The sequence below is a fragment of the Oryctolagus cuniculus genome (assembly GCF_964237555.1).
Source record: "Oryctolagus cuniculus chromosome 16 unlocalized genomic scaffold, mOryCun1.1 SUPER_16_unloc_1, whole genome shotgun sequence".
NCBI lineage: Eukaryota > Metazoa > Chordata > Mammalia > Lagomorpha > Leporidae > Oryctolagus > Oryctolagus cuniculus.
In genome coordinates this window covers 3,952,000-3,976,189 of record NW_027208201.1, presented here as the reverse complement: position 1 = coordinate 3,976,189, position 24,190 = coordinate 3,952,000, and the positions used below count along the sequence as shown (strand labels likewise).

Below are 24,190 nucleotides of genomic sequence, written 5' to 3'. Positions count from 1 at the left end.
ACTCACCCCGACACCCGATTTTCTTATTGCTCTTTATTCGAGAGGCAGAGAAACAGAGAAAGGAGAGACAGACAAACAAGAGGTCTCACCTGCTGGTTCACTCCCCAAATGCCCTCAGAAGTTGGGGACAGAACCGGGAACCCTAGCCAGGTCCCCGACATGGGCAGCAGGAACCCAGCCCTTTGAGCTGCCTCCCAGGGTGTACATGGACAGGAAGCTGGAGTCTGGTATGGAGCCCAGAACCCTGATATGGGATGTGGGGGTCTTAACCACAGGGCTCCCAGCACAGCATTCTCTAGGTGGAGGAGGGACAGGGTCACACCGACTGGGGGCGGGGCCGTTTTCCGTCTTCCCTGGCAGGTGCCTCCCCGTCCTCCAAGCTGTGGTGGTAATGTCTTCTCGCTTGTTGAAGCCAGGGCTCTGGGGGACAGGGGACAGACCCCACGTCAGGGACAGTCCTGCCCACGGCTCCTCCCTCATCTACCTCCCAGGGGCCTCGCTTACATGGGTTTTCTTTTTTCTCCAGCTTTTCGAAGATTTTCTGTATGTTTTTGTTGATCTGGGTTATTTCTGGAGGGAGACGGGAGAGAGGTGGGGCTGGATTGAGGCGTCAGAGGAAGCCCCCACCATCACCCTCCCCAGGTGTTTTTTTGGGGTTCCCAGCAGTGTTTAAGTATCCCCCGATGCTTAAAAAGCCTGAGGTGTGACAGAGTAGGACCCGGCTGTCCCTCCCCCAGAATCCTCAGCACCCAGGGCGAGGCTGGGCTCCAGCGTGCCGGTGCACCTGTCTTCAGCTTCTCACTGCCGGCCTGCACTTTGTTTGCCACGCCCTGAATGCTGTTTGCAACCTCGTGAAGGAGGCGCTCCACGTTGCTCCAGCCGGTCTGCTGCTGCTCCTGGCACCGTTGTGTCCAGCTGGAGACTGAGGGCACGAAGCAGAGGTGTCCATGTGGTGGCCGCCCCTCACCCAGGCTGTGCTGCAGCCCCTCTCCTGCACACCCTGCTCACCATTCCAAAGCTGCGTTCTCAAATCCTTCAGCTCCTCGGACATCTCAGAATCTGTTCAGGCAGGGGCAGGGAAGCCTTGATTGATGCTCTCGTGGGAGCAGACTTGGGTTGGAGAGAGACAGGGCAGAGAGCCTGGGCTCCCCAGCTGCTCCCATCCCCCCAACAAAACAAAACCAAAGCAGCACTCACACTTCACCAGGACCAAGGCTGAGAGGACGATACAGAGGAGGAAGGCCAGCGCGAGGAGGATGTACAGGCTCATGATGGCTTTGTACAGCCACTGGGGGACCTGGGCGGTGTCCGAGGGTGGCCTGGGCTGGGCTGCGCCTGGACAAAGGCAGGCCCGGGGACCTTCAGGGCTCAACCCCGCCAGGGGACCCATGACACTATCCGTAACACCGTCCACAGCTGGCTCTTCCCAATGGCATCAGCATGTGTGACCGCTGGTGACATTCGCCGTCGCCATCAATGCTACCAGCATGTCACCATCATGGAACCCCCCCCACCGCCACCACCCAGGACAGGCCCCCTTGATGACGTCATTGTCTACATCCACCAGCATCCATGGTTGCCAACACGGTCAGCATCAGCAGCTCCGTCGCCTCTTACGTCCTGATCCACCACTTTCTCGCACTCATTCTCACCGGCGATCAACCATCACTACCTACAGAGCTGCCTCCCCCACCACGGACACCATCACCATTCCCAATGCCTCCACCGTCCCTCCTGCATGCTCCCTCCAAGGCTGCGGGGCACAGGCAAGCGGGCATGTGCTCACCTTGACTCGTGGCTGACGGTGCATCCCCGCTCCTGGGCTGGTCGTGGTTTCTGCGGGTCAAGGTGATGTTCTCGTAGTCAGGGTCATGGTCACCTGTGTGTGATTCAGTGGCAGGGATGGTGCAGACCTACTCAGAGCTCTTTGTACACCCCAACCCCAGCACACGACAAATTTCTGGGATCACAACCTGCTCCACGGGTAAGCCGAGCAGGTGTATGAGGGTCTGAGTGACAGACACACACACACACCTCGGAGGGAAAGGAGCCCCTCAACCCCCGCTCTCAGCCCCTCCCCTCTCCTCTCCCACTGCAAGGCTCTTTACCTTCATCACTGGCTGGCGCCACCTGTTTCTTGGCTCTGGGGAGCGCCGCTTGCATCTTGAGCTCCTGGTTCATGTAGATTTTCTCGGCCTCCATGGTGCCCGGGCTACCCGTGTGTCCACACACATCCCCGCCCAGCGGAAGGCGCCTAGGCAGAAGAGGATCTATAGCTAGGGGGGAGGAGAGAGGGAGGCCAGGCGCCTCTTTGCAGGGATCCACAACCCTCCCACCCTAGGACATCCTTACCCACCCAGATTAACAGGGAAGGCCAGAGGTCTCAAAGAGAAATGGCTAGCCCTGACACAGAATGTTTCAGAACTTTCCAGAACGTTCAGGAAGCCGTGTGTGTGGGTGGGTGGGTGGGTGGGTGTCTGCCTGCATGAAATCCATCCTCTCGCCTTTCTCTTGGTCTCACGAGAGAACCTACGAGAACACAGAGTCCTACCTTTTAGAGCAAGGGCATCCAGGCTTGGAGGCAGGGACCCTGGGTCACCCCCAACCCTGTCCCATCCCTTGCACGCCCCAGTTCCAGCCCTCAGCCTCGCCCTCAAGGGCTTCTGCTTCTCCAAGGCCCCACTGAGGGAAAGAAAGGAAGTGAGTCAACAGGGGCTAACCACGAGCGCACCACAACCGCCCACTGCTGGGGCTAAGGTCAGACCCACACCCAGGCCCCTGCCTGGACGGAGCCCTGGAGGGGCAGCCGCTTTCCACCTGGAGACCCCAGATCTGTCCACCCTCCTGCTCCCCCAGCCAGCCGCACAAGCACACACACGTGCACACATCCCTCCCAGCACCCTCGGCCATCAGTATGCTCCATCATTTGCATATTCCTGTACATGTCCCATGGTCATTTGCATACTGCGTATATACACGGGCATGCATCCATACACCTGTCCTCTGTCGGTGTCTCGATGTGCTCTGTGTTCACCTGACCTTGAAAATGGAGCTACAAGAGGTTCAGGGTACTGGCAGTGTCTTTACAGCTAAACCTACAATATGAGCCATGTGTTTAATGTAAACTTTCCTTTCTGAAATGTTGCATGTGTCCATCGGAGAGAAACAGCATCCATGCACTGGTTCATTCTCCCCATTGCTTGCAAAAGCCACAGTTGGGCCAGGCTGAAGCCAGGAGCCAGGAACTTCCTTTGGGTCTTCCATGTGGGTCACAGGGGCCCAAGCACTTGAGCCATCATTGCTGCCTTCCCAGGCCATGAGCAGGAAGCTGGATTGGAAGTGGAGCAGCCGGGACTCAAACCAGGCCCTCTGATATGAGTTGCAGGTATCCCAGGCAGCATCCTAGTAGCTGTGCCACATGCTCACCCCTTATTTAAGCCTTTATAGCCCTCACATTAAAAAGGGAAAAGAGGTACACCAAATTAACTGTGATCCTGTTTTTATTTAATGCATCCAATAATCCAAATAATTCGATGCATCCAGTAATGTATTTCGCATGTAGACAGTATTTTAAAATTATTTAGTATGTAGCCGGCGCCGTGGCTCACTAGGCTAATCCTCCACCTTGCGGTGCTGGCACACCGGGTTCCAGTCCCATTCGGGGCACTGGATTCTGTCCTGGTTGCCCCTCTTCCAGGCCAGCTCTCTGCTATGGCCCGGGAGTGCAGAGGAGGATGGCCCAGGTGCTTGGGCCCTGCACCTGCATGGGAGACCAGGAGAAGCACCTGGCTTCAGATCAACGCGATGCGCTGGCCGCGGCGGCCATTGGAGGGTGAACCAACGGCAAAAGGAAGACCTTTCTCTCTGTCTCTCTCTCTCACTGTCCACTCTGCCTGTCCAAAAAAAAAAAAAAGTAACAAAATTATTTAGTATGTAGACAGTATTTTAAAATTACTAACGTAATAGTTTTGATTCTTTTGTGTGTGTGTGTGTGTGTGTGTGCTGTCTTGGAAATCAGTTGTGGATTTCTACCTAAGACACGTCTCAGTTCGGACTGGCCACAAGACAAGTGCTCGTGGCTGCTATTGGACAGTGTAAGTCTAGAGTGTTGCACTTTTCTTTCAAAATGAGAAGTAGGGGCTGGCGTTGTGGCAGGTAAGGCTGCTGCCTGTGATGCCACATTAGATCCCATTAGAACACTGGTTCAAGTCCCGGCTGCTCCATTTCTGATCCAGCTCCCTACTAATGGCCCAAGTGCTTGGGCCCCTGCCACCCATGTGGGAGACCCAGATGAAGCTCCTGGCTCCTGGCTTCTGCCTGGCCATTGTGGCCATCTGGGGAGTGTATCAGTAGATGGAAGACTGATCTTGGTCTCTCTCTCTCTCTCTCTCTCTCTCTCTCTGTAGCTGACTTTCAAAATAAATGAATAAAAATTTTAAGAAATGAGAAGTGTAAGCGTTTGTCTAAAGTCAAGACAACTTGGGAAAGTCGCCAAATCCTGCCTCCCCAAGGAAGATCAATCGAGTGGGGATTCAAGCCAAGCTCTTCCATCAGATCTTAGAAAGAAGTCAGCTGTTGAGTTAGACCTCTGATTGCTGATGTAACAGGAGAAGGACCAACTGGGAGCTGGCTCTGCTGTGATGGACAGGTGGGGGGCGGAGCCACATGTCTTGTATGGATGGAGCTGGAATGAGGCTCCAACCCTAGAAACACACAGGCAACCGTGTCACCTGGGAAACATCCATGGCGTTGCCTGCCCAGCACCCACCATTCATGGGGTAACTCTCTGTTTTAAGAAAGAAAATGGGCCGGCGCCGCGGCTCACTAGGCTAATCCTCCGCCTAGCGGCGCCGGCACACCGGGTTCTAGTCCCAGTTGGGGCGCCGGATTCTGTCCCGGTTGCCCCTCTTCCAGGCCAGCTCTCTGCTGTGGCCAGGGAGTGCAGTGGAGGATGGCCCAGGTGCTTGGGCCCTGCACCCCATGGGAGACCAGGAAAAGCACCTGGATCCTGGCTCCTGCCATCGGATCAGTGCGGTGCGCCGGCTGTGGTGGCCATTGGAGGGTGAACCAACGGCAAAGGAAGACCTTTCTCTCTGTCTCTCTCTCTCACTGTCCACTCTGCCTGTCAAAAAATAAAAAATAAATAAATAAATAAAAAAGAAAGAAAATGTACACTAAGTCCCACCAACCACAAACCAGTGATTGGCTTGGGGTGAGCATATGAGCCAATCAGAGCCTAAGGTTTGGCACGGTGGCGGGCATCTGAACCAGACTCAGCCAATGAAGCTCTGATCTGAGACTTTCGTTGGATAAACCAGGAAAAAAGGAATTCTCTCTTTGCCCCTCGCCACTGGGGCTCCCAGACTCAGCAGATGCGAGCCTGGAGTTGCGACAGGGAAGAAGCTACCTGAGACTGAAGCCAGCATGCAGGAAAGCAGAGATGGAGTCTGGATCCTAGAGACACCTGGATCCAGCCACGCCTGCACCTGTTGCTCTAGCCTTGGACCTTCCAGTTACACAAACCAGAAACTTCCTTTCATTTTTGCTCAAGCCGGTTTGAAATGGAGATTGCAGCACTTGCAACCAGAAGGATCTTGCCTACCACAGAAGGCTAAACGTTGGCTAATAGGAAAATAAAAATTGCAGAAGGGGGCTTGTCCGAGTTTACCCAGGCGGATAACTACCCACAGTGGCACTCTGGGACAGGAAGATGATGGGTGTGAACTGAGGATTCTCTTGTTTATTCCTTTCAGAGAGAGAGAGAGATTTCCCTCTACTAGTTCACTCCCCAAAAGCCCACCATAGCCAGAGGCCAAAGCCAGGAGCCTTGAATTCCATCTGGATCTCCCACATGGATGCCAGGAACCCAATTACTTGAACCATAACCTGATTCCAGGAAGCTGGAACCAGAAGCAAATCTGGGACTTGAACCCAGGCAGTCTGATATGAGATGCAGGTTCCCAAGTGGCATCTTTTTAAAAAAAAAAATTATTTATTTGAAAGGTGGAGCTACAGAGAGAAAGCAAGGAGAAAGAGAGCTTTCATTCCCTGGTTCACTTCCCAAATGGCTGCAATGACCAAGGCTGGGCTAGGCCAAAGCCAGGAGCCAGGACTTTATGTGGGTCTCCCATGTGGGTGGCAGGGACCCAAGTATTTGAGGTAAGTTCTATTGCATTAACAGGGAGCTGGATCGGAAGTGGGGCAGCCAGGACTGAAACTGGTGGGATGCCAGTGTTGCAGGTGGTGGCTTAACCTGGTGTGCCATAACCCTCCCTCTCCCCCTCCACCCCACAAGGAGCATCTTAACTGCTGAGCCAAATGCCTTCCCTGGGACTGAAGAAGCCCTTCTTGGGGCCCAGGTATAGAAGCATAAATGGATGAAAGACACTTGGAGACAAAGAGGCCTTCACACCGAGGTCTGGGGACAAGGGAGTCTCCCCCAGCGCACACATCAGCGAGGGGAAGGGGCGCACAAGGCACAAGACTCACCCTCTCTGGTCCTGGCCACACTTGGGTTTGTAAAAACAGCTTGATTGAAAGCAGGGGGTGGGGGAGCATGTTTACATCTGCTGGTTCAGTTCTCAAATGGCCACAACAGTGGGGGCCAAAGCCAGGAGCAGAAATTCCATCTGGGTCTCCCACATGAGTGGCAGGAGTCCAAGCGCTTGAGTCGTCCACTGCTGCTTTCCTCAGGCACATTAGCAGGAAGCTGGATTGGAAGCAGAGCAGCTGGGACTCAAAACAGCACTCCAACATGGAATGTGGGCATTGCAAGAGGCTGTTTAACCCACTGCTCCAAGACACCCATCCCATGGCCACACTCCTGGCTCAGTGGTCCCACCCACCCCTGTGGCCACAGTGGCATCAGAAAGGCGCGGGTTGAAGTCCAGGTGGGCTCCATGGCCAGGCTTCTGATTCCTGTTCACAGCCACCGGGTCATCATGGGTTGGGGCTGGGTAGGAGACATCCTGAAAACCAGGTCCCCAGCCTATCTCCTGTTCATCTGGGTCAATCAAGCAGGGATTTGAGGTGGGATGCTGGAGATTCTGAAACCTGTAGCTGCATCTCTCAAGGCTGGGTACCTGGCTCCTGGGTTGGGATTCCCTGGGACACAGGACTCCGAGTCACCTAGATATGTCCCCTCGGGGACCTGGGGCAGGGGACATTAAACCCCCAGGGTGTCAGGTACTGGTGCAGGCTGGCGTGGGGTCTCAAAGCTGGAAGCACAAGGGTCTGTGTGGGGCGTGTCTGCACCTGGGACTTGTGTCTGCTCTTCCCACATGAGCACCTCGCTGGTTTTCCATGTGTGTGCTGTGACACTCTCCTGTGTCCCTGTGTGGCTGTCACCCTGTGGTTTCATTCCCAGGTGGCTGTGGTACCTGGGCTGTGCACTGGTGTGTGCACCCAGGGAGCATGTCTAAGCACACCCATGGTTACTTATCAAACATGTGCTGGGCACCTACTGTGTACACATGTGGTTATTCAGCATTTGCTGAGCACCTATTGTGTGCACAGGCAGTTATTTATTGGGCATTTACTGAGCACCTACTGTGTGCACATGTGGTTATTCAGCATTTGCTGAGCGCCTGCTGTGTGCCATGCTGTATTGTAAACGCTGGGGATGCAGCGTTCACCAGGCTAGAAGTGCCCTGGGTGCCGCTGGCAGTAATAACTTGAAACCTCAGCTGCACAAGCGAAAACATGACCTTGTGATCCACAGCCTCGCAGATTCCTGCCCACCCATGACTGGGTGTCCCCTGGGCCTCGCAAAGTCCCTCCCTGCAGGTGCAGAGTGAGGGGTGAGGGGGCTCAGGGCTCTGGGCTCAGAGATGGTCCAGGGGCCCACGGTGACCCTAGGGCTGCTGGGAGCCTGGGATCCTGGTGGTGGTGGTGGTGGGGCAGTCCTGTCCACTACCCAGACTGCCCGGATGCTGGGTGAAGACTTTCATGGAGGGGCGGGGTAGATGGGAAACAGAATCTGGGAAGCTGGAGACCTGAGGGTGACACAAAGTGGCCTCAGAGGTGACACTGACATCCCCACTTGCATGAGTGGGGGAGGGCTTTGTCACTGGAGGGGGAGGTCCCGCCGCTGGAGGAAGGCGTGGGAGACACCACAGAAGCCAGAAGCGCCCCTCCTCCCTCCGGCATCCATGCGCCTTGCTCTCTTTGGAGACCCGACATGGGTCCCACGCCTTTCTGAAGTAACAGCGCGGTCCCACATCTTTCTGAAGTAACCGCCAACGTCTTCATCATCACCATCATTCCCGGTTTATTTCCAGCCCGTGCCCCCTCCCCCGGCGCGCTGGGCGCACGCATGGGCTCAGGCGTTAGTCCTGATGCGGCAGCAGCGCGCTCCGGTCCAGTCCATGCCCGCGCACTGGCAGTGGCACGTGGTCTCTGCGCGCACGTCCCACGAGCCGCAGGCGGAGCCACAGGTGCAGCTGGTGACGGAGTAGCCTGCGGGCGGCAGCGGGGTTGCGGAGACCTTCGGAGCTGGGGGGCCGCGGGGCTTGGGAGTTGGGGTCTGGGAGCTCCAGGCGCAGGCCAGAGAAGCCTCCCTGTGCACGGAGCAGGAGCGAGAGGCTGGACAGCTAAGTGCCTTGAGGAAGTGGGGTCCCGTGGGGGTGCGGGGCACAGCCCGGGGCTCTGGGCCAGGATCCCAGGGAAGTGGAGGCTGAGCCTCCACAGAGGTTGGACGTTGGAGGAGGGGGCATTCCTCCTAGATGACAGGTGCACTCACCTCCGGGACAGGTGGCCAGGGCCCCCCTGGAGGTGACAGTGCGGCATTCCAGGTTCAGGCTCCTCATTCCACTAAGAACTGAGGGGAGGGGGCCGGGGTGCAGTGTGAGACTATGTTCTTCCTCCCCTGGGAGGTTTGCGGACAGGAAGGGGGCAACCAGGCGATCCGGGCCCAGGCGTCATGCCCGCCACCTCCCAGGACCCCATGGCTTGCTTGAGGGTTTGGGACTAAGGCGAGGTTTGGGGGTGACTAATGGGGTTGGGTTTGGAACTGTGGTTAAAGGTTGGGTTGAATGGGGGATGAGGATTGGGAGTGAACCTGTGATCAGAGTGGCTGTGAGGTTGGGATTTGGGGGTGAGATGGGGTCTGGTCAGTGTCAGGGGTCACAGAGGCCTCTAGAGGATGGAGTTGAGTGTGGGGATCCTCACACAGGGAGCTGGTGCCGCCCTTGATCTTCTCGTTGATGGCATCATCCACCGGACACAGTGACTCACTGGACACCAGCAGCCCCAGTGCAGGGAGGAGGAGGAGGAGGAGGGAGAGAGCCTTCATCATGCAGGCCCTGCAAGAAGGAACCAGGTCACGTGCCTGGGAGTCAGCCCTGTTCCAGCTGGGGGTGCAGGATCTGCAGTGCTGGGTCTCAGGTGGGGGTGGGGAACCACAGGGACAAGGGCCCAAGCTGTCACTTACCTTCCTGCTGCACTCAGTGGTCACGCTGGAGACACAGATTCCTGTGGCCTGTATTTATCTTTGAGGTCTCAGGGTGTGGGGCTTCCTGTCTTAGCTAATAAGTCTCTTGGTTCCTGAACCCCCCTTCCCATGTCCGGGCCCAGGGGAAGCCCTGGGGAGGCTGCAGGGGCCCCAGGCAGCGGGGCGGAAGCTCTGCCACCTGCCGCGATCTCGCTCTCAAAGGAGAGGGGGAGATCCTCCTAAATGGAGGATTCACTCCCTCAAATGGCCACAACAGCTGGCCAAAGCCAGGAGCCAGGAGCTCCACCTGGGTCTCCCGTGTGGGTGGCAGGGGCCCAAGCACTTGAGCAGTCCTCCACTGCTTTCCCAGGCACATTGGCAGGAAGCTGGATCAGAAGTGGAGCAGCCGGGACTCAAACCCATGCTCGGATGCAGGATGAAGGTCGCAGGTGCCTCAGTGGCCGCTTAGCCTGCGCAGCCCGGCATCTGCCTCTGCGGGGGAGTTCAGTATGGTGAAATGCATGTAATGGAAAATCTACGGCTGTAGCCAACTCCGTGACATTAAGTGGGTTTAGTGTTGTGCAAACACCAGTGTATCCGAAACTCGTCCATCTTCCCAGATGCGAACTCTGTCCCCTTTCAGCACTCCCCATTGCCCACCCCCAAACCCCAGCTCTCCCATCCCTCTTTCACTTCCTGTCTGTGGCTCCAACGGCCCTGGGAACCTCCTTTGAGTGGCAGCACACAGCGCTTGTCCTTTGTGATTGGCTGATTTCGCTGAGCATGATGGCAAGGTTTATCTGTGCTGTAGCGTGTTGGAATGCCTCTCCTTTTTGAAGGCTGAGTAATTTTCCATTTTCATAGATATACACATTTTCTTTATCCGTTCACTGATAGACATTTGGATTGTTTCTACCTTTTGGTTGTTGTAGATAATGTGCTGCTGTGAACATAGGTGTACAGTATCTATTTTTTTTAAAAAGGATTGTTTATTTATTTGAAAGAGTTACAGAGAGGCAGAGAGAGAGAGAGAGGAGAGAGAGAGAGAGAGAGAATTCCATCCACTGGTTCATGCCCCAATTGGCCGCAATGGCCGGAGCTGTGCCAATCCAAAGCCAGGAGCTTCTTCCAGGTCTCCCATATGGTTGCTGGGGCCCAAAGACTTGGGCCATCTTCTGCTTTCCCAGGCCATAGCAGAGAGCTGGATCGGAAGTAGAACAGCAGGGTCTTGAACTGGTGCCCATATAGGATGCCAGCACTGCAGGTAGCAGCTTTACCCACTATGCCACAGCGCCAGCCCCTGCAGTATCTCTTTTAAGTTATTTATTTGAGAGAGAACTCTCCATCTGCTGGTTCGCTCCCCAAAAGCCCCCACAACCGAGGCTGGGCTGGAGTCAGATCCAGAAGCTGGGGATTCCACCCAGGCCTCTCCCACGGGTGGCAGGGACCCAGCCAGGGTCTGCACTAGCATGAGAGCTGGGGTAGAACCAGGTGCTCCCACGTGGGATGCGGGCACCTGAGGCAGCGCCTTAACCACTAGGCTAAATGCCTTCTCCCGAATGTCTATTTTGAGACTTTGGTTTTCTTGGGTACATATCCAGAAGTGTCACTCCTAGTCCTGTGGCAGCTCTATGCTTAGCTGTTGAGGAACCGCATAACAGATTTTACATTCTTTTAATTGCTGGAACAACAACAACAAAAAAATTCAGTGTTCTATAATACATGAAAATTACATGAAATTTGGATGCCAGCCTCCATCAATAAAGTTCACTTACAATATGTACACCCACTTCACTTTTTATTTATGGGAGGCCAGTGCTGTGACATAGTAGGCCAAGCCTCCGCCTGCAGTGCCAGCATCCCATATGAGCACTGGTTCTAGTCCCAGCTGCTCCTCTTCCGATCCAGCTCTCTGCTGTGGCCTGGGAAAGCAGTAAAGGATGGTCCAGGTGCTTGGGCCCTGCACCTGCATGGGAGACCCAGAAGAAGCTCCTGGCTCCTTGCTTGGGTTCGGCCCAGCTCCAGCTGTTGTGGCCATTTGGGGAGTGAACCAGTGGATTGAAGAACCTCTCTCCCTCTTGGTGTCTCTTCCTCTCTGTCACTCTGCATTTCAAACAAGTAAATCTCTTTTTCTTTAAGAAACCACAGAAACAAAGTATTCTGATTTTTAAAAGAATCAAAGAACAGGCCCGCTTATGAAATAAGCCTTCCCTCGCACTCCCCATGCCCCCAGGGATGGGGGGTGGGTGGGCATGAGGCAATCCTCCCCTCCCCCAAGTGAGGGAGTATGGATGCAGGGGTGGGGTCATCTGGCCGCAGTCACCTGAAATAAGATACCCCCCACCTCACTTCCGGCCCCCCGCAGACAACCTAGCCTCCTGCACAAGCCCAGAGTGACCCGGACCACCGCAGGCAGCTTTACCGACGGGAAAACCGGTGCTAGGCGCGGTGCAGCCACAAGAGGGCGCCTGTCCAGGTAGATTTTACAGTCGGATTTCTCTGGTGTTACAGTGTTACTTTTACCTTTTTTTTTTTTTTTTTTTTTTTTTTTTTTTTTTTTGACAGGCAGAGTGGACAGTGAGAGAGAGAGAGAAAGGTCTTCCTTTTGTCGTTGGTTCACCCTCCAATGGCCGCCGCGGCCGGCACATCGCGCTGATCCGAAGCCAGGAGCCAGGTGCTTCTCCTGGTCTCCCATGTGGGTGCAGGGCCCAAGAACTTGGGCCATCCTCCACTGCACTCCCTGGCCATAGCAGAGAGCTGGCCTGGAAGAGGGGCAACCGGGACAGAATCCGGCGCCCTGACCGGGACTAGAACCTGGTGTGCTGGCAGAGGATTAGCCTATTGAGCCACGGCGCCGGCACCTGTTTTTTGTTTTAAAAAATTTTGCTTATTTATTTAAGATTTATTCATTTATTATTTGAAAGGCAGAGTTACCGAGAGGCAGAGGCAGAGAGAGAGAGAGAGAGAGAGAGAGAGAGAGAGAGAGATCTTCCATCCACTGCTTCACTCCCGACATGGCCACAATGGCCAGAGCTGTGCTGATCTGAAGCCAGAAACCAGGAGCTTCTTCTGGGTCTCCCACATGGGTGCAGGGGCCCAAACACTTGGGCCATCTTCCACTGCTTTCCCAGGCCACAGCAGGGCGCTGGACCGGAAGTGGAGCAGCTGGGACTCGAACTGGCACTCATATGGGATGTCAGCACTGCAGGCGGCAGCTTTACCCATTATGCCACAGTGCCAGCCCCTAAAAACTTTATTTAAAAGCCAGAAAAACAGACAGAAAGAGATCTCTCAGTGTGCTGGTCCACTCCCTAAACGCCAGCAACGGTGTGGACTAGGGGCCGAAGCCGGGAGCCAGGAACTGCATCCTGGTCTCCCACTTGAGTGGTAGGGACCCGAGTACTGGAGCCATCAGTGCTGCCTCCCAGAGTGCGCCTCAGTGGGGAGCTGGAGTCAGGAGCGGAGCCTGGAGCAGAACCCAGGCCCTCAGATGTGGGAGGCAGGCGCCCAAGCAAAAGCCCACTCACAGCCCTTCCTTGTAGCCAATGCTTTCCCCGACTCACATTGTGGCGGGACCCCCACTCCTCCCTCCACCCAGGACGCGCTGTCCCCTTCCTGCCTTACCCAGGGTGCCCAAGGTTCAGCATTCAAGGGTCCATGCTGGAGCCCCCTTCCTGAGCTCAAGCCCCCCGGCCACAGCCTTGAGCAAGGTGGCCAACCACCTCTGGCCTCAGCTTCCCCCTCCGTAAAATGGGAGCGTTACCAGTGACCACCTCCCTGGGCCGTGATGAGGCCTCGATTGCACGCCATAAAGGCTTTACCAATGGCACCTTTCCTTGCTGTCTTTCTAGAACTTTCTGAGCCTGCCATGGTGATGGAGACCCTGAGGGGGTCTCAGAAGGGAACTGCAGGCACCCAGTGGGGAGCGGCCCCTGGCTGTGACTTCCTTGTCCTGCCTGACCCAGCCCTGGGGACCCCACCTCTGGGGTTCCAGGAGCAGAGCCTTCGCCCCCTCACCGGGCCATTGCCTCACCCGACTCATTTTCACAATGTTCCTGACAGCAGTTGGCTAACTTGCTTGGGAGGGTTTTGAGCAACTTTGCAGTAAGGGGTGGGGCGCGCTCCCAGCTTGCTCCACGGCTGGGTCTCCCCTCCTCCGGCCTCTGGTCTTCTTTCTTCACGGTTCGCTCTCTCGACAGCGTTCCCCCCGGCTGACTGAGTCACATCCGTGGCTTCCTTTTCTGCACCCTTGGGAGGCCTCCGCCCTTGCTGCCTGGGTCCCCGCTGACCCATCCCATCGCCACCTCCCCTGGCCCAGCCGGCAGCTCCAGAGAGGTCTTCCATCCTCTGATTCACTCCCCAAATGGCCACACGGCCAGGGCTGGGCCAGGCTGGAGCGAGGAGCCAGGAGCTTCCTCTGGGTGTCCCACATGGGTGCAGGGGCCAAGCACTTGGGCCGTCTTCTGCTGCCTTCCTAGTGCGTTAGCAGGAAGCTGGATTGGAAGTGGAGTGGCTGGGATTTGAACCAGCATTCACATAGGATGCAGGCATCACAGCCGGTGACTTAATGCATTAGGCCACAACGCCTGCCCCACCTCTTGTATTTTTTTTTAATTGAGGGAAGTTCAAGAACTCAAACCTGCACCTCAAATACTTCAGGACTTGGGAGGGCGCCTCAGAAAGTTTGGGGGGAAATGGTCAGTTTAGGGGCAGGCACTGTGGTTCAGCTGGTTAAGCCACTGCTTGGGGTGCCGGCATCCCAGATGGGAGCACCGGCTAGCTTCATCAGCAGCTCCGCTTCCCGCCCAGCTCCCTGCTAATGCACCTGGGAGGCGGTGGTGATGGCCCAAGTGCCTGGGCCCTGCCTCCCACATGGGAGACCCAGATGGAGCTCCTGGCTCTGGGCTTCAGCCTGGTCTGGCCCAGGCTGTAGTGGCCACTCTGCCTTTCAAATAAGTCAATCTTTGTTAAAAGGTAAATTAATTTTGGTGCAGAAGAATTTTGAAATTTCTGCACGTTACTTTTAACTTAAAAAAATTTTTAAAAATTTATTTGAAAGGCAGACAACAGAGAGAAAGAGAGAGAGAGAGAGAGAGAGAGAGAGAGTGAGTGCTAGCTGTCATCCATTGGTTCACTCCACAAATGTTGACAACAGCCGGGGCTGGGCCAGGCCAAAGCTCTGTCCGGGTCTCCCATCTGAGTCCTTAGCCATCACCTGCTGCCTCCCAGGGCGTGCCTTAGCAGGAAGCTGGAGTTTTGAAATAATTAATGATCTTCAAGCAGTCACCCTGCTGTCCTCCTCTTGGGGGCGCCATTGTGTAGCAGTGGCTACACACAAGCTGCCACCTGGGAAACCAGCTCCCTGCTAATGCACCTGGGAAGGCAGCGGAAATGGCCCAAGTGCTTGGGCCAACCCTACACCCAGGTGGGAGATGTGGATGGCGCCCCCGGCTCTTGGCTTCCGTACGGCCCAACTTCAACTGCAGCGGCCATCGGGGGAGTGAGCCAGTGGATGGGAGACCTCTCCCTCTCTCTCTCCCCCTTTCTCCCTCTCCCTTTCTCCCCCCCCTCCCTCTCTCTCCCCCCCTCTCTCCCTCTCTCCCTCTCCCTCTCTTTCTCCCTCTCCCTTTCTCCCTCTCTCTCTCTCCCTTTCTCCCTCTCTCTCTCTCTCAAATAAAGTGAAAATAAGTTTTGAAACTGCATCTCCAAGGTTGTCCGTATCCAGGACGCATCGCCCCGGGGGTCCGCGCTGACCCACTTTTGCACCTGCTTGTGTCTTTGTGTCCTGGGGTGGGGGGATGTGATGCGTCCTAGCCACAGTGGCTGAGTCAGAGACAGGGCTGCGCTCAGGCCCCCACCGGCCTCACCACCGGTGCTGTTTTCCTGCCTGGATGTCCTGGGAACTCCCTGAATCCCCGCCCTGGTCCACCCCTCCCCAGCTCTGCAGGGGCCTCCATTCCCAGTTCTTGCCTTTGCCACCACTCTGCTCCCCACCTCTCTTCCCTGACCCTTTTCCTTTTTCATTCAACACTCCAAGGTCACCTCCTCCAGGAAGCCTTCCCAGACTGCTCCAGGGAGGGCAGATCAGGGTGTTCTCTGGGATCCCATGCCCCTGCCCCCCACCCCCACCAGGCCTCAGATTAGCTGCCTGCTTGTGCCTTGGTGCCCCAGGGGGAAGCGTCCTCAGTTGTCTCAGGCTGAGATTCCTATCTCATTTTAGCTGGGGGCTAAGTCTTCCCCCCCAAATTCCCAGCCCATCTTCTCAGAACGTGGCTGCGTTTGGAGACAGGGTCTTTAAAGAGAAGCCATCAGGGTCAGTTCTAGGTCTAAGATGGCCTGGGACACACACACAGCCCAAGGCACCTGCGGGCCCTGCAGAGAGGCCGCCTGAGAAGCAGCCAGCCCTGCCAGCACCTTGATCTTGGGCTTCAGCCTCCAGACACAAGACCCTCAATGCCAGCCAGGTCACCGCAGCCCCCAGCAGATACACCTGTCAAAGGTGCTGGTGAAGGGCTGGCAGCGGCGCCGTGGCATAGCAGGTGAAAGCTACTGCCTGTGACGCTTGCATCCCATGCGGGCGCCGGTTCGAGTCCCGGCTGCTCCATTTCCAATCCGGCTCCCTGCTGATGGCCTGGGAAAGCCGTGGAGGATGGCCCAAGTGAAATCAAGGCACTGATGAATCCTGCAGCCGGGAGCCCCTGCGAATGCCCTGGGGGCTGGGGAGGGGTCCGCTGTGTGCCCACCCTCGCCCGGAAGCTGATGCTGATTCCGGGAACTAGACACAACTCTGTGTTGAGACACGTGGGGAGACAGGTGGGGAAGCGGGGAGGAGCAAGGCTTATTGGTAATCATTTTATGTATGTATGTATGTGTGTGAAAGGTAGGGGGAGAGAGCGATCTTCTGTCCATTGGTCCACTCCCCGAATGCCCACAACAGCCAGGACTGCTCCAGGTCAAAGCTGGGACCTGGACACTCAATTTGGGTCTCCTAGGAGGTGGCAGGTGCACTTGCAGGGGGCTGGAACTGGAAGCGGAGGCAGGACTCAAACCTAGGTGCTCGGATAGGGGCTGTGTGTGTGCCAAGCAGTGGCGAGTGTGCTGTGCCAGCTGCCCACTCCAGTAACAATTCCAGTGCCAATGCAGGAACCTCCACGCTTCAGCTTTCCCAAGCCACCCTGGTCGCTCTCTGTCCCCAGGACGGGCAGCGGGGGAACCCAGCAGGGCGGCGGCCAGGGCCGCACAACTGGCAAACCTCAAATGCAAGATTAAAACCAGAGCCCAGGTTCTGGCCTCCACGACGGTTGAGGGTGGCCCTGGGGGCCAGGGAAAGCTTCTGGCAGAACGATAGGGCATGGGGCGGCCTGTGGCACAGGTGTGTGGGGGGAGGGGGGCAGCACAGCTCCCAGGGGCTTTCTGGGAAGAAAGTGAGGTGGGGCCGGCACCGCGGCTCACTAGGCTAATCCTCCACCTAGCGGCGCCGGCACACCGGGTTCTAGTCCCGGTCGGGGCACCGGATTCTGTCCCGGTTGCCCCTCTTCCAGGTCAGCTCTCTGCTGTGGCCCGGGAAGGCAGTGGAGGATGGCCCAAGTGCTTGGGCCCTGCACCCCATGGGAGACCAGGAGAAGCACCTGGCTCCTGCCTTTGGATCAGCGTGGTGCGCTGGCTGCAGCGCGCCAGCCGTGGCAGCCATTGGAGGGTGAACCAACAGCAAAAGGAAGACCTTTCTCTCTGTCTCTCTCACTGTCCACTCTGCCTGTCAAAAAAAAAAAAAAAAAAAAAAGTGAGGTGGGCGCTGTCTGGCAGAGAGCGGGGAAGATTTTATTTTTCTGGACAGGGAGAGAGTCAGGGTCAAGGTCATGGTCACGGCAGGGGCACGTCCTCCAGCTTCTGGTCCAGCATCTTGAGGTCGTCCAGGAAGCGGGTAGGGGTGAGGATGTGGGAGGAGCCTGGCGGGAGCGCGGGGATTGCAGGTGTGGGGATGCCGCTTCTGCCCCGAGACTCCCCCTGGCCGGAGCCCTGCCCTGGGCAAACAAGGCCCCTGACTGCTGAAGACTCAGGAGTCCAGAGACTGGGGAACATGGGGGTCCAGCCCCCCAGGCGCCCCAGGCCCCGCCACTCACCGATGAGCACCTCCCACTTGCCCTCGGTGGCCCGGGTCACCTCGTAGGCAGCCCTCATCTCTGACATGGCCACGCCACCCACAATGTACACGATCAGCCGGGGCCCGGCCCGAGCCTCCACGCCCGCCTTGTTCTTGTGCCAGTGGCCGAAGCGGGCGCTGTGCGGGGAGGGGGCAGGGGTCAGGCCAGACAAGAGACCCCGCCCACACAGACCTGACCCTGGGCATCCCCGGCGCCCTCACCTGACGGCGGCCTGGGAGCTGGGCGTAGGCGCAGGGTCGGACACGAAGGGCCAGAGCCTGCGGTCCAGCCGGTCCTCCACGGCGTCCTGGGCGGCCGGGGCAGGGGGTGCTTAAGAGAGCAGCTCAGGTGATGGGGCCCAAAGCTGGATTCCCCCCCGCCCCCTCCCCCCCGGTGTGTGCAGGGGCCAAGATCCCAGGAGACGGGACCCATCATCCGCACCTCCTGCCCCCTGGGAATGTGGTGGCTGAGCCCCCAGGCCCCCACGGTGCACGGGAGGCGGCGGCGGCCAAGGTCACCAAGCCCACATGGGAGGAGGTGCTGGGACTCCACAGGGGCCAGCCCAGCCCCGATGCTGCTGCCTTTGACCCCTCTTCCCCCCACATAAGGAGGGCTTGGAGGGGGACATGGAGGAGGCGGTGGGGGTCAAGAGGAAGCGAGGATCTCCACGAGGGGCCCCCGTGCCACCCTGTTCTTCAGGTGCAGGCTTGGGTGCCCCCACGACAGAGCTGATCGGTGCCAGGGGAATGCCCATAATGAGGGATTTTCCGTTAAGCCCCGGGGGCTTAGCGCCAGGAGCAGCAGGGGCTGAGCCGCTGACGGGATTGGGGGCGCCCCCCCACCACCACCGAGGTACCTCCATCACGTCCTTGACAACCGGGGTCCAGCGGGACAGCTGATAGGTGGGCTCCAGGCGCTCCCTGCGCTCCAGCCGGCCTGAAGGCCCTGAGCCCTGCAGGGGGCGGGGCAGGCCAGGAAGGGTGGCAGGGTGTGGGGTGGTGGGAGGAGGCAGGGCCATGAGGGCGGGGCTCTTGTCTGGCAGCGGGAGGGGGGAGTGGTGTGGAGACAGAGACAGAGAAATGGAACAGAGAGAGAGGAGAGGAGAGGAGAGGAGAGGGGAGGGGAGGGGAGGGGAGGGGAGGGGAGGAGAGGAGAGGAGAGAGATGAGTACGGGAGACACAGAGAGAGGAAGCAGGGACAGGGATGGCAGGGAAGAGAGAATGAAGTGGGGCAGAGAGAAAGGAGGCAGACAGACGCCGGACACAGCACACGAGAGGGCCTTGAACCCCTGGAGGAGCAGGATCAGGGGAGGCAGGGTGCAGAGGGCCAGAGAGAGAGACAGCAGAGGCTAATCCTGAAGCTGAGCCCAGGAAGCTGTTTGGGGTGCTCGTGGGGGCTGGGGAGTCTGCCCAGGCCTCTGGGGGCTCCCAGGTCGACTGTGGCCCCCGGAGCCAGGCCTCGGGCTCCACACCGCACAGCGGTGCCCGGCCCACCCTCTGCCCACTGTGTGGCGTACCCCGGGGTTGGTGACGGTGCCCCCCAGCTGCTCCAGGTTGCGGATGAGGCTGCTGTGGGCCTGCACGTTGGCGTGCTGGATCAGCTTGGCCAGATTCTCTTCGCTCACCCCTGCAGGAGAGAACAAGGGTCCCAGGGCTCTGCTGGGTGCCTGTCCTTGTTCCAGGATGTCCCAGGGGCTAGTGCGACCTGCTCTTGGGGGAATTCTGTGTGGGGGTCTCCAAGGGGCAGGCACTAGCTGAGGAGCCCCAGGAGAAGGCACAGATGGGGGGTCAGCCCCAGGACCCCACCGTTCCGCAGCAGGATGTAGAGCAGCAGGACCCGGATTTTGTCGTAGGCCGGCACCGCGGTGTCCAGCAGCACGGGCACGATCAACTTCATGGTGTCCTTGATCTTCTCCCCCTCGGCGTCAGAGCCCATGGCCAGGTCCTGCGGGACACAGGGGGTCAGCTGAGTGGGGACAGGGGACGGGGAGGCATCCCAACAGAGCAAGTTCCTCCCACAGTGCCAAGACAGTCCCCCCATAGGTGCCACCCTCCACCAGGCCCGCCCACCTCTCCAAGGCCACGCCTCCACCCCACAGTGCTCAGAAGCCCCACCCCCTCTCCAAGGCCACGCATCTCAACCAGGCCTCCCTTCTCTGACACCCCACCCATCTTCCCACCTTTCTTCAAGGCCCCTCCTGTCCCTGGGAGCCCCGCCCCCACAGGCTCCGCCCTTGCGGCCGCACCTGTGCTAGGCCCCGCCCTCACCTGCTCCACACTGCACAGCTTCTCCACGGAGCCCTTGAAGCGCTTCAGGCAGTCGTCGGCCAAGTGCAGGTGCGTGGAATACTGCGGGGTGGGGTGCCGAGTCCAGGCACACGGCTGGGCAGAGCGTGGGGCCAAGGTGCCCGCTCCCACCCAGCCCTACCCTCCACCTGGGCCCACCTTGTTCAGCTCCTTCTGGTACTGCGGCATCTTTTTCAGGATGTGGGACAGGTCTTTGATGTTGGCCTGCAGTGGGGCGGGAGCGAGCAGGAGGCGGGTGTGAGCCCGGGCTGAGGCCCACCCCCCGCTGGGGAGGGGCTTTCCTCCAGCGCCCAGCCCTGGGGACCCCAGGCACGCCCCTACCTTGTCGGTGGTCATCCTCTTGCTCTCACAGAACGTCTTCAGGAGCTCCGTGACCTTCCTGGCCGTGGGGGTACAAGGGAGGGTGCGGGGGCAACGTGAGGCTGGGGGCTGGTGCCCCTGCACAGGGTTGTGGTGGGTCCCTGGGGTGAGGGGCGAGGCTGGAGGGCGTGGCTAGCACAGGGACCTTCCCGGGGTGGGGACTGAACGGCCGGCGCGGGCACGCACTTGGACACATCAGCAATGTGCATGTGGCGGAGCTCCACCCACAGGTCATCATCCTCGTCCAGTAGCACCGCCTTCTCCCTGGCCTCGCTCAGCCCCGTGGTCTCGTACCTGGGGAGGAGGCGGGAGGGGTCCCAGGGCCTGCGCGGAGGAGCAGGGACCCCGGCCGGCAGCAGGGGAGGGCGGCGGGGCTCTGGGTGCACCCACCTGTACGTGTCTTGCTGGATGTCCAGCAGGTCGTAGGCCATGGCCTGGAAGGTGAGCTCATGCAGCAGCGGGGACACGGGGTCTGCGGCCCGGTCCATGATCAGCAGCTGTGAGCGGGTTTTCTCGGGGCCCTGGGAGCAGGCAGCGGTGAGGACGCTGACTGTGCCCCACCCCCGGCCCAACCTCACCCTCTGGCCCCAGCACTGCCCTCACCTCGCCCAGGCTGGGAGTGTCTGCCTTGAAGGCGTTCAGCTTAGCCAGCACGGCGTGGGCCAGCTGCGCGGTGTCCTCCGGGCCCCTAGGGTGAGCGGTCAGAGACACGAGGGGCGTCAGGGGCCAGGGTGGGGTCAGTGGACAGCTTCAGGGGGCAGCACGGGGAGGGGGCTGGGCTGGGCCCCCACTTGCGGTAGCGGATGGCCGGGTACTCCTGCAGCGTGGCGCAGAGCGTGGCGATCTGCTGGGCCAGTGCTTCCAGCTGCCGTGTCCGCTCCGCTGCCCGGAAGGGGCAGTAGAGGTTGTAGGTGCTGTGGGGGGCGTCCAGGGAGAACACCTGGGGGACACAAGCGCCATGGGCACCGCTGCAGGTGCATACCCGCCCAGCTCCCAGCTCCCACCACCTGCATGCAGTCTGGGGGCTTCGCTGGGCTCTGGAGTCTGCTGCAGGGTCTCAGGGCAGCCCCCAGCCAGTATCTGCAAGGGTAGGTGGAGAAATCCCCAGCCTGCTCCCCCGTGGGTGGGACAACCTTGAGGTGCCTTCCATGCTGCCCCTGCCCGTCCCCCTCCCCCCAGCCGCCCAATGGGGACAGAACTCCAGTTGTCCACTAGGTCCCCCCACCCCGATGTGGGCTCCTTCCCTTCCTGCCTCAGCATGGGTGACCATCTCCTTGTGCTCAAATCCGTGATTCGGGAGCCTGGGACACTCGGTCACCAACCCCACCCTTACGGGGGACCGGCTTGGGCTGTACCTGGGCCTCGTAGGGGAGAAAGGCCAGGTGGATCTCTTTCAACGTCTTCACCACCTTTGCCAGGCGAGAGCGGCCCAGCTCACTGAACAGGGGCTCGGGGCAGGCTGGGGCGGGCAAGCAGGGAGGGGGCGTCAGACTAGAGCAGCCCGCTGTACCCTCTCTTCCCAGGCCCCCGCGCCCCCGTCTCTCCCCACTCACTGTCGGTGAAGAAGATGTGTGCTGCTTTGTAAGTGAAGGTTGGGGTCCCCCGGAAGTCTGCGATCAAGGCCTGAACCGACTGCAGAATGGAGACCACGCTTCAGGCCTGGCCCTGAGACATGTCTCTCTGCCAGGGCCTCCCAGCTACTACTCATTCATGCACAGGGGCACACACACACTCACACAGATGTGTGCACACGCACGCCAGTGCATGCACCCAACACAGGCAACCTGCATGCCAACACATGCAATCTGCACACCAGTGCGTGCGCCCTACGTGCCAATGCATGCACACACACGTGCACTCCTACATGCACACGCTCCCTCGTGTGGTACGGGCACCTTCTCCGTGGGGCTCAACAAATAAATGGCCTCCAGGCTGGGGATGGGTTCTCTCCGCTTGCTGATGTCCTCAACAACTAGGAGAGACAGGAAGGGACACATGGGCGGCATGGGGCAGGGGTGCATAGGGAGTCTCAGGCTTGGGGATCTGATACTTACAGGGGCTGTGCTCCCTGAGGTTCCCGAATAGGAGGTATAACCTAGGGGTCATCTAGCTGAGAGCTACGTGGGCAGGGGTCTGCACAGCCATATCCTGGGTGGCACTCCAGGGGGTCTCATTCAGAGTCCACCCACAGGGGCTGCACAGCCAGGGGCCCCCACACTCGCTCACAAGCTCCAGCTGTCTGTGCAGGCAGAGCCGTGTACGTGGTACATGGGCTTTCTGGACAACTGGAGTGGATCCTGGGCTCACTCAAGGGCAGCACCCCCTGGGGCTCCCACATTCAGGGTCCACTCACTGGTGATGCCCTCAGCCAGGATGTCTGACATTTTGCAACAGGAAGACAAGATGCGCATGCTTGGGTGGTCCATGATGAGCACCTGCCCGGAGGTGGACGGGTGGACAGACAGGCAGGAGGGAGGCAGAGGGCAGAACCAACGGTCTCAAGGGCTGGCTGGGCCCAAATCCAGGCCCCGCCCACCCGATTCCCCTCCTCTCCCCCAGCCCTTTCCAAACAACGGCCTCCCCAGGGGATTCTCAGGGGTCCCACATTCAGGGTCCTTCGTAAGGGACCAGACAAGGGGCTGCCTCTCAGTACCCAGGGGGCGTGCCCAGGCCCCTCACCCCTACCTTCCACTCCCCATCCTTCTTCACGCTCCGAATGACACCACTCAGAATCTCTGCAGAGAAGGGAGAGGGAGAACTCCTGGTCTCTTGGTCTTCGGAACTGGCTTAACTCTCAGTCAGCCCTCCCCTCAACCCTGGGAGGTGGCTCCTGGCACCACCACCCCCCATTCATAAAGAAAACTGAAGTTCTGTGAGGACGGGTAACACCCACACACCCTGGGCGCCTGCCTGCTGCTAGGATGCTTAGAGGCGTAAGTGTCCGCTCCATGGATGCGTCTGAGATGCAGGGCTAAGTGCAAAGCGTGCCCCCTCCCCCCGCTACCTCCCCAGTCCTGCCACACCCACAGCACCTTCATCAGGACCCCTCCCTGTTCCCAGCTCTGCCCCCCCCCCCCCCGCTCCGGCCTTAGTTTCCTCCTCTGTAAAATGGAATCCCTGGTTTTCCCCATCTCCCCATTAAACTGCAGTGCTGGGGGTTCCAGTCACAGTCCACCCCGCCTGGAGTTTGCAGAAGGAATACGGTGGCCCCGCCCTGGCCAGAGTCATGCCCACTGTTATCAGTGCAGGCTGGGCGGAAGGAACCGCGGAGGCCGGAACTACCCGAGGTGGGGGAGGAGGCGACCTCCACCCTTTCCAACAACCCCGGGGCGCCTGGGTCCTCAGGCTGCAAGGGTCCTGTAGGGGAGGAGGTCCCCAGCCTCACCCCCGAGGACCTGGACACGCCCCCCCTAAGCGCTCACAGCACCTGGGGTCGTCCGCAGGCGCCCCCAAGAGTCCAGCCTCCAAATTCGCCCGGCTCAGAGCCCAAGGAGATCTAGGAGGGGTCCAGCTGTACGCTCCTCCGGCTGGCACCCCAGAACGGCCCCGACCCACACCACACCCTACACCTGTATCCCCTTGCTAACTTTGCTCGGGCCCCAGAGACCCGGGGTGTCCAGCCGGGACCAAGTCCCCCTCTGCCCACTCGAGGGTCAGGTGCTCGGCTGCCCAGTCCAAGCCCCCAGCCCCTCGCCGCCGGGGTCCTGGGGTCTCGGGGTCCCCAGGTCCGTGAGCCTCCGGATCTCCCCTCCCCCAAGAGACCCCCAGATCGCCGCCCGGGGGAGGCACTCACTTTCCCCCACCACCGCCTTCAGCCCTGAGGGCGCCATCTTCCCCCCAGGAGCTCAGCGGCCGCTTCCGGGTCTGTCCCAAGGTGGGGGCGTGGCCCTTGCGTCATCCACGTGGGCCCCGCCCCGCGCGGGTCACAGCCCCGCCCCCAGCACCTGGCCCCG

General features: G+C 59.1%; 2 protein-coding genes across 7 annotated transcripts; both read right to left on the bottom strand.

Moving 5' to 3' along the window:
• Positions 1-18: 18 nt before the first annotated feature.
• Positions 19-2,684, bottom strand: MCEMP1 (mast cell expressed membrane protein 1). Of its 3 annotated transcripts, none has more exons than XM_008249160.4 (8): positions 2,552-2,684; positions 2,109-2,254; positions 1,787-1,879; positions 1,198-1,335; positions 1,009-1,059; positions 785-922; positions 505-570; positions 19-420 (listed from the first exon to the last, which is right to left on the bottom strand). In XM_008249160.4, coding segments are annotated over exons 2-8 (582 nt in total). In that variant the 5' UTR covers positions 2,203-2,254; positions 2,552-2,684; the 3' UTR covers positions 19-418. The 3 variants fall into 3 exon arrangements, with proteins under 3 accessions (XP_008247382.2, XP_008247384.2, XP_008247383.2); XM_008249162.4 differs by having other exon boundaries at positions 2,109-2,276; positions 2,552-2,672; XM_008249161.4 differs by lacking the exon at positions 2,552-2,684 and adding an exon at positions 2,357-2,464.
• A 5,561-nt stretch (positions 2,685-8,245) lies between these two features.
• On the bottom strand, positions 8,246-24,180 carry RETN (resistin). 4 transcript variants are annotated; one of them, XM_070067498.1, is made up of 20 exons: positions 24,031-24,180; positions 22,923-22,972; positions 22,591-22,672; positions 22,133-22,209; positions 21,791-21,869; positions 21,593-21,696; positions 21,029-21,177; positions 20,841-20,925; positions 20,628-20,758; positions 20,424-20,531; positions 20,199-20,256; positions 20,016-20,081; positions 19,839-19,919; positions 19,377-19,515; positions 19,088-19,197; positions 18,428-18,523; positions 17,793-17,878; positions 9,169-9,302; positions 8,741-8,818; positions 8,246-8,457 (listed from the first exon to the last, which is right to left on the bottom strand). In XM_070067498.1, the coding sequence occupies exons 1-20, from the start codon at positions 24,065-24,067 to the stop codon at positions 8,321-8,323; spliced, it is 1,887 nt and encodes a 628-aa protein (XP_069923599.1). In that variant the 5' UTR covers positions 24,068-24,180; the 3' UTR covers positions 8,246-8,320.
• Between the last annotated feature and the right edge of the window lie 10 nt (positions 24,181-24,190).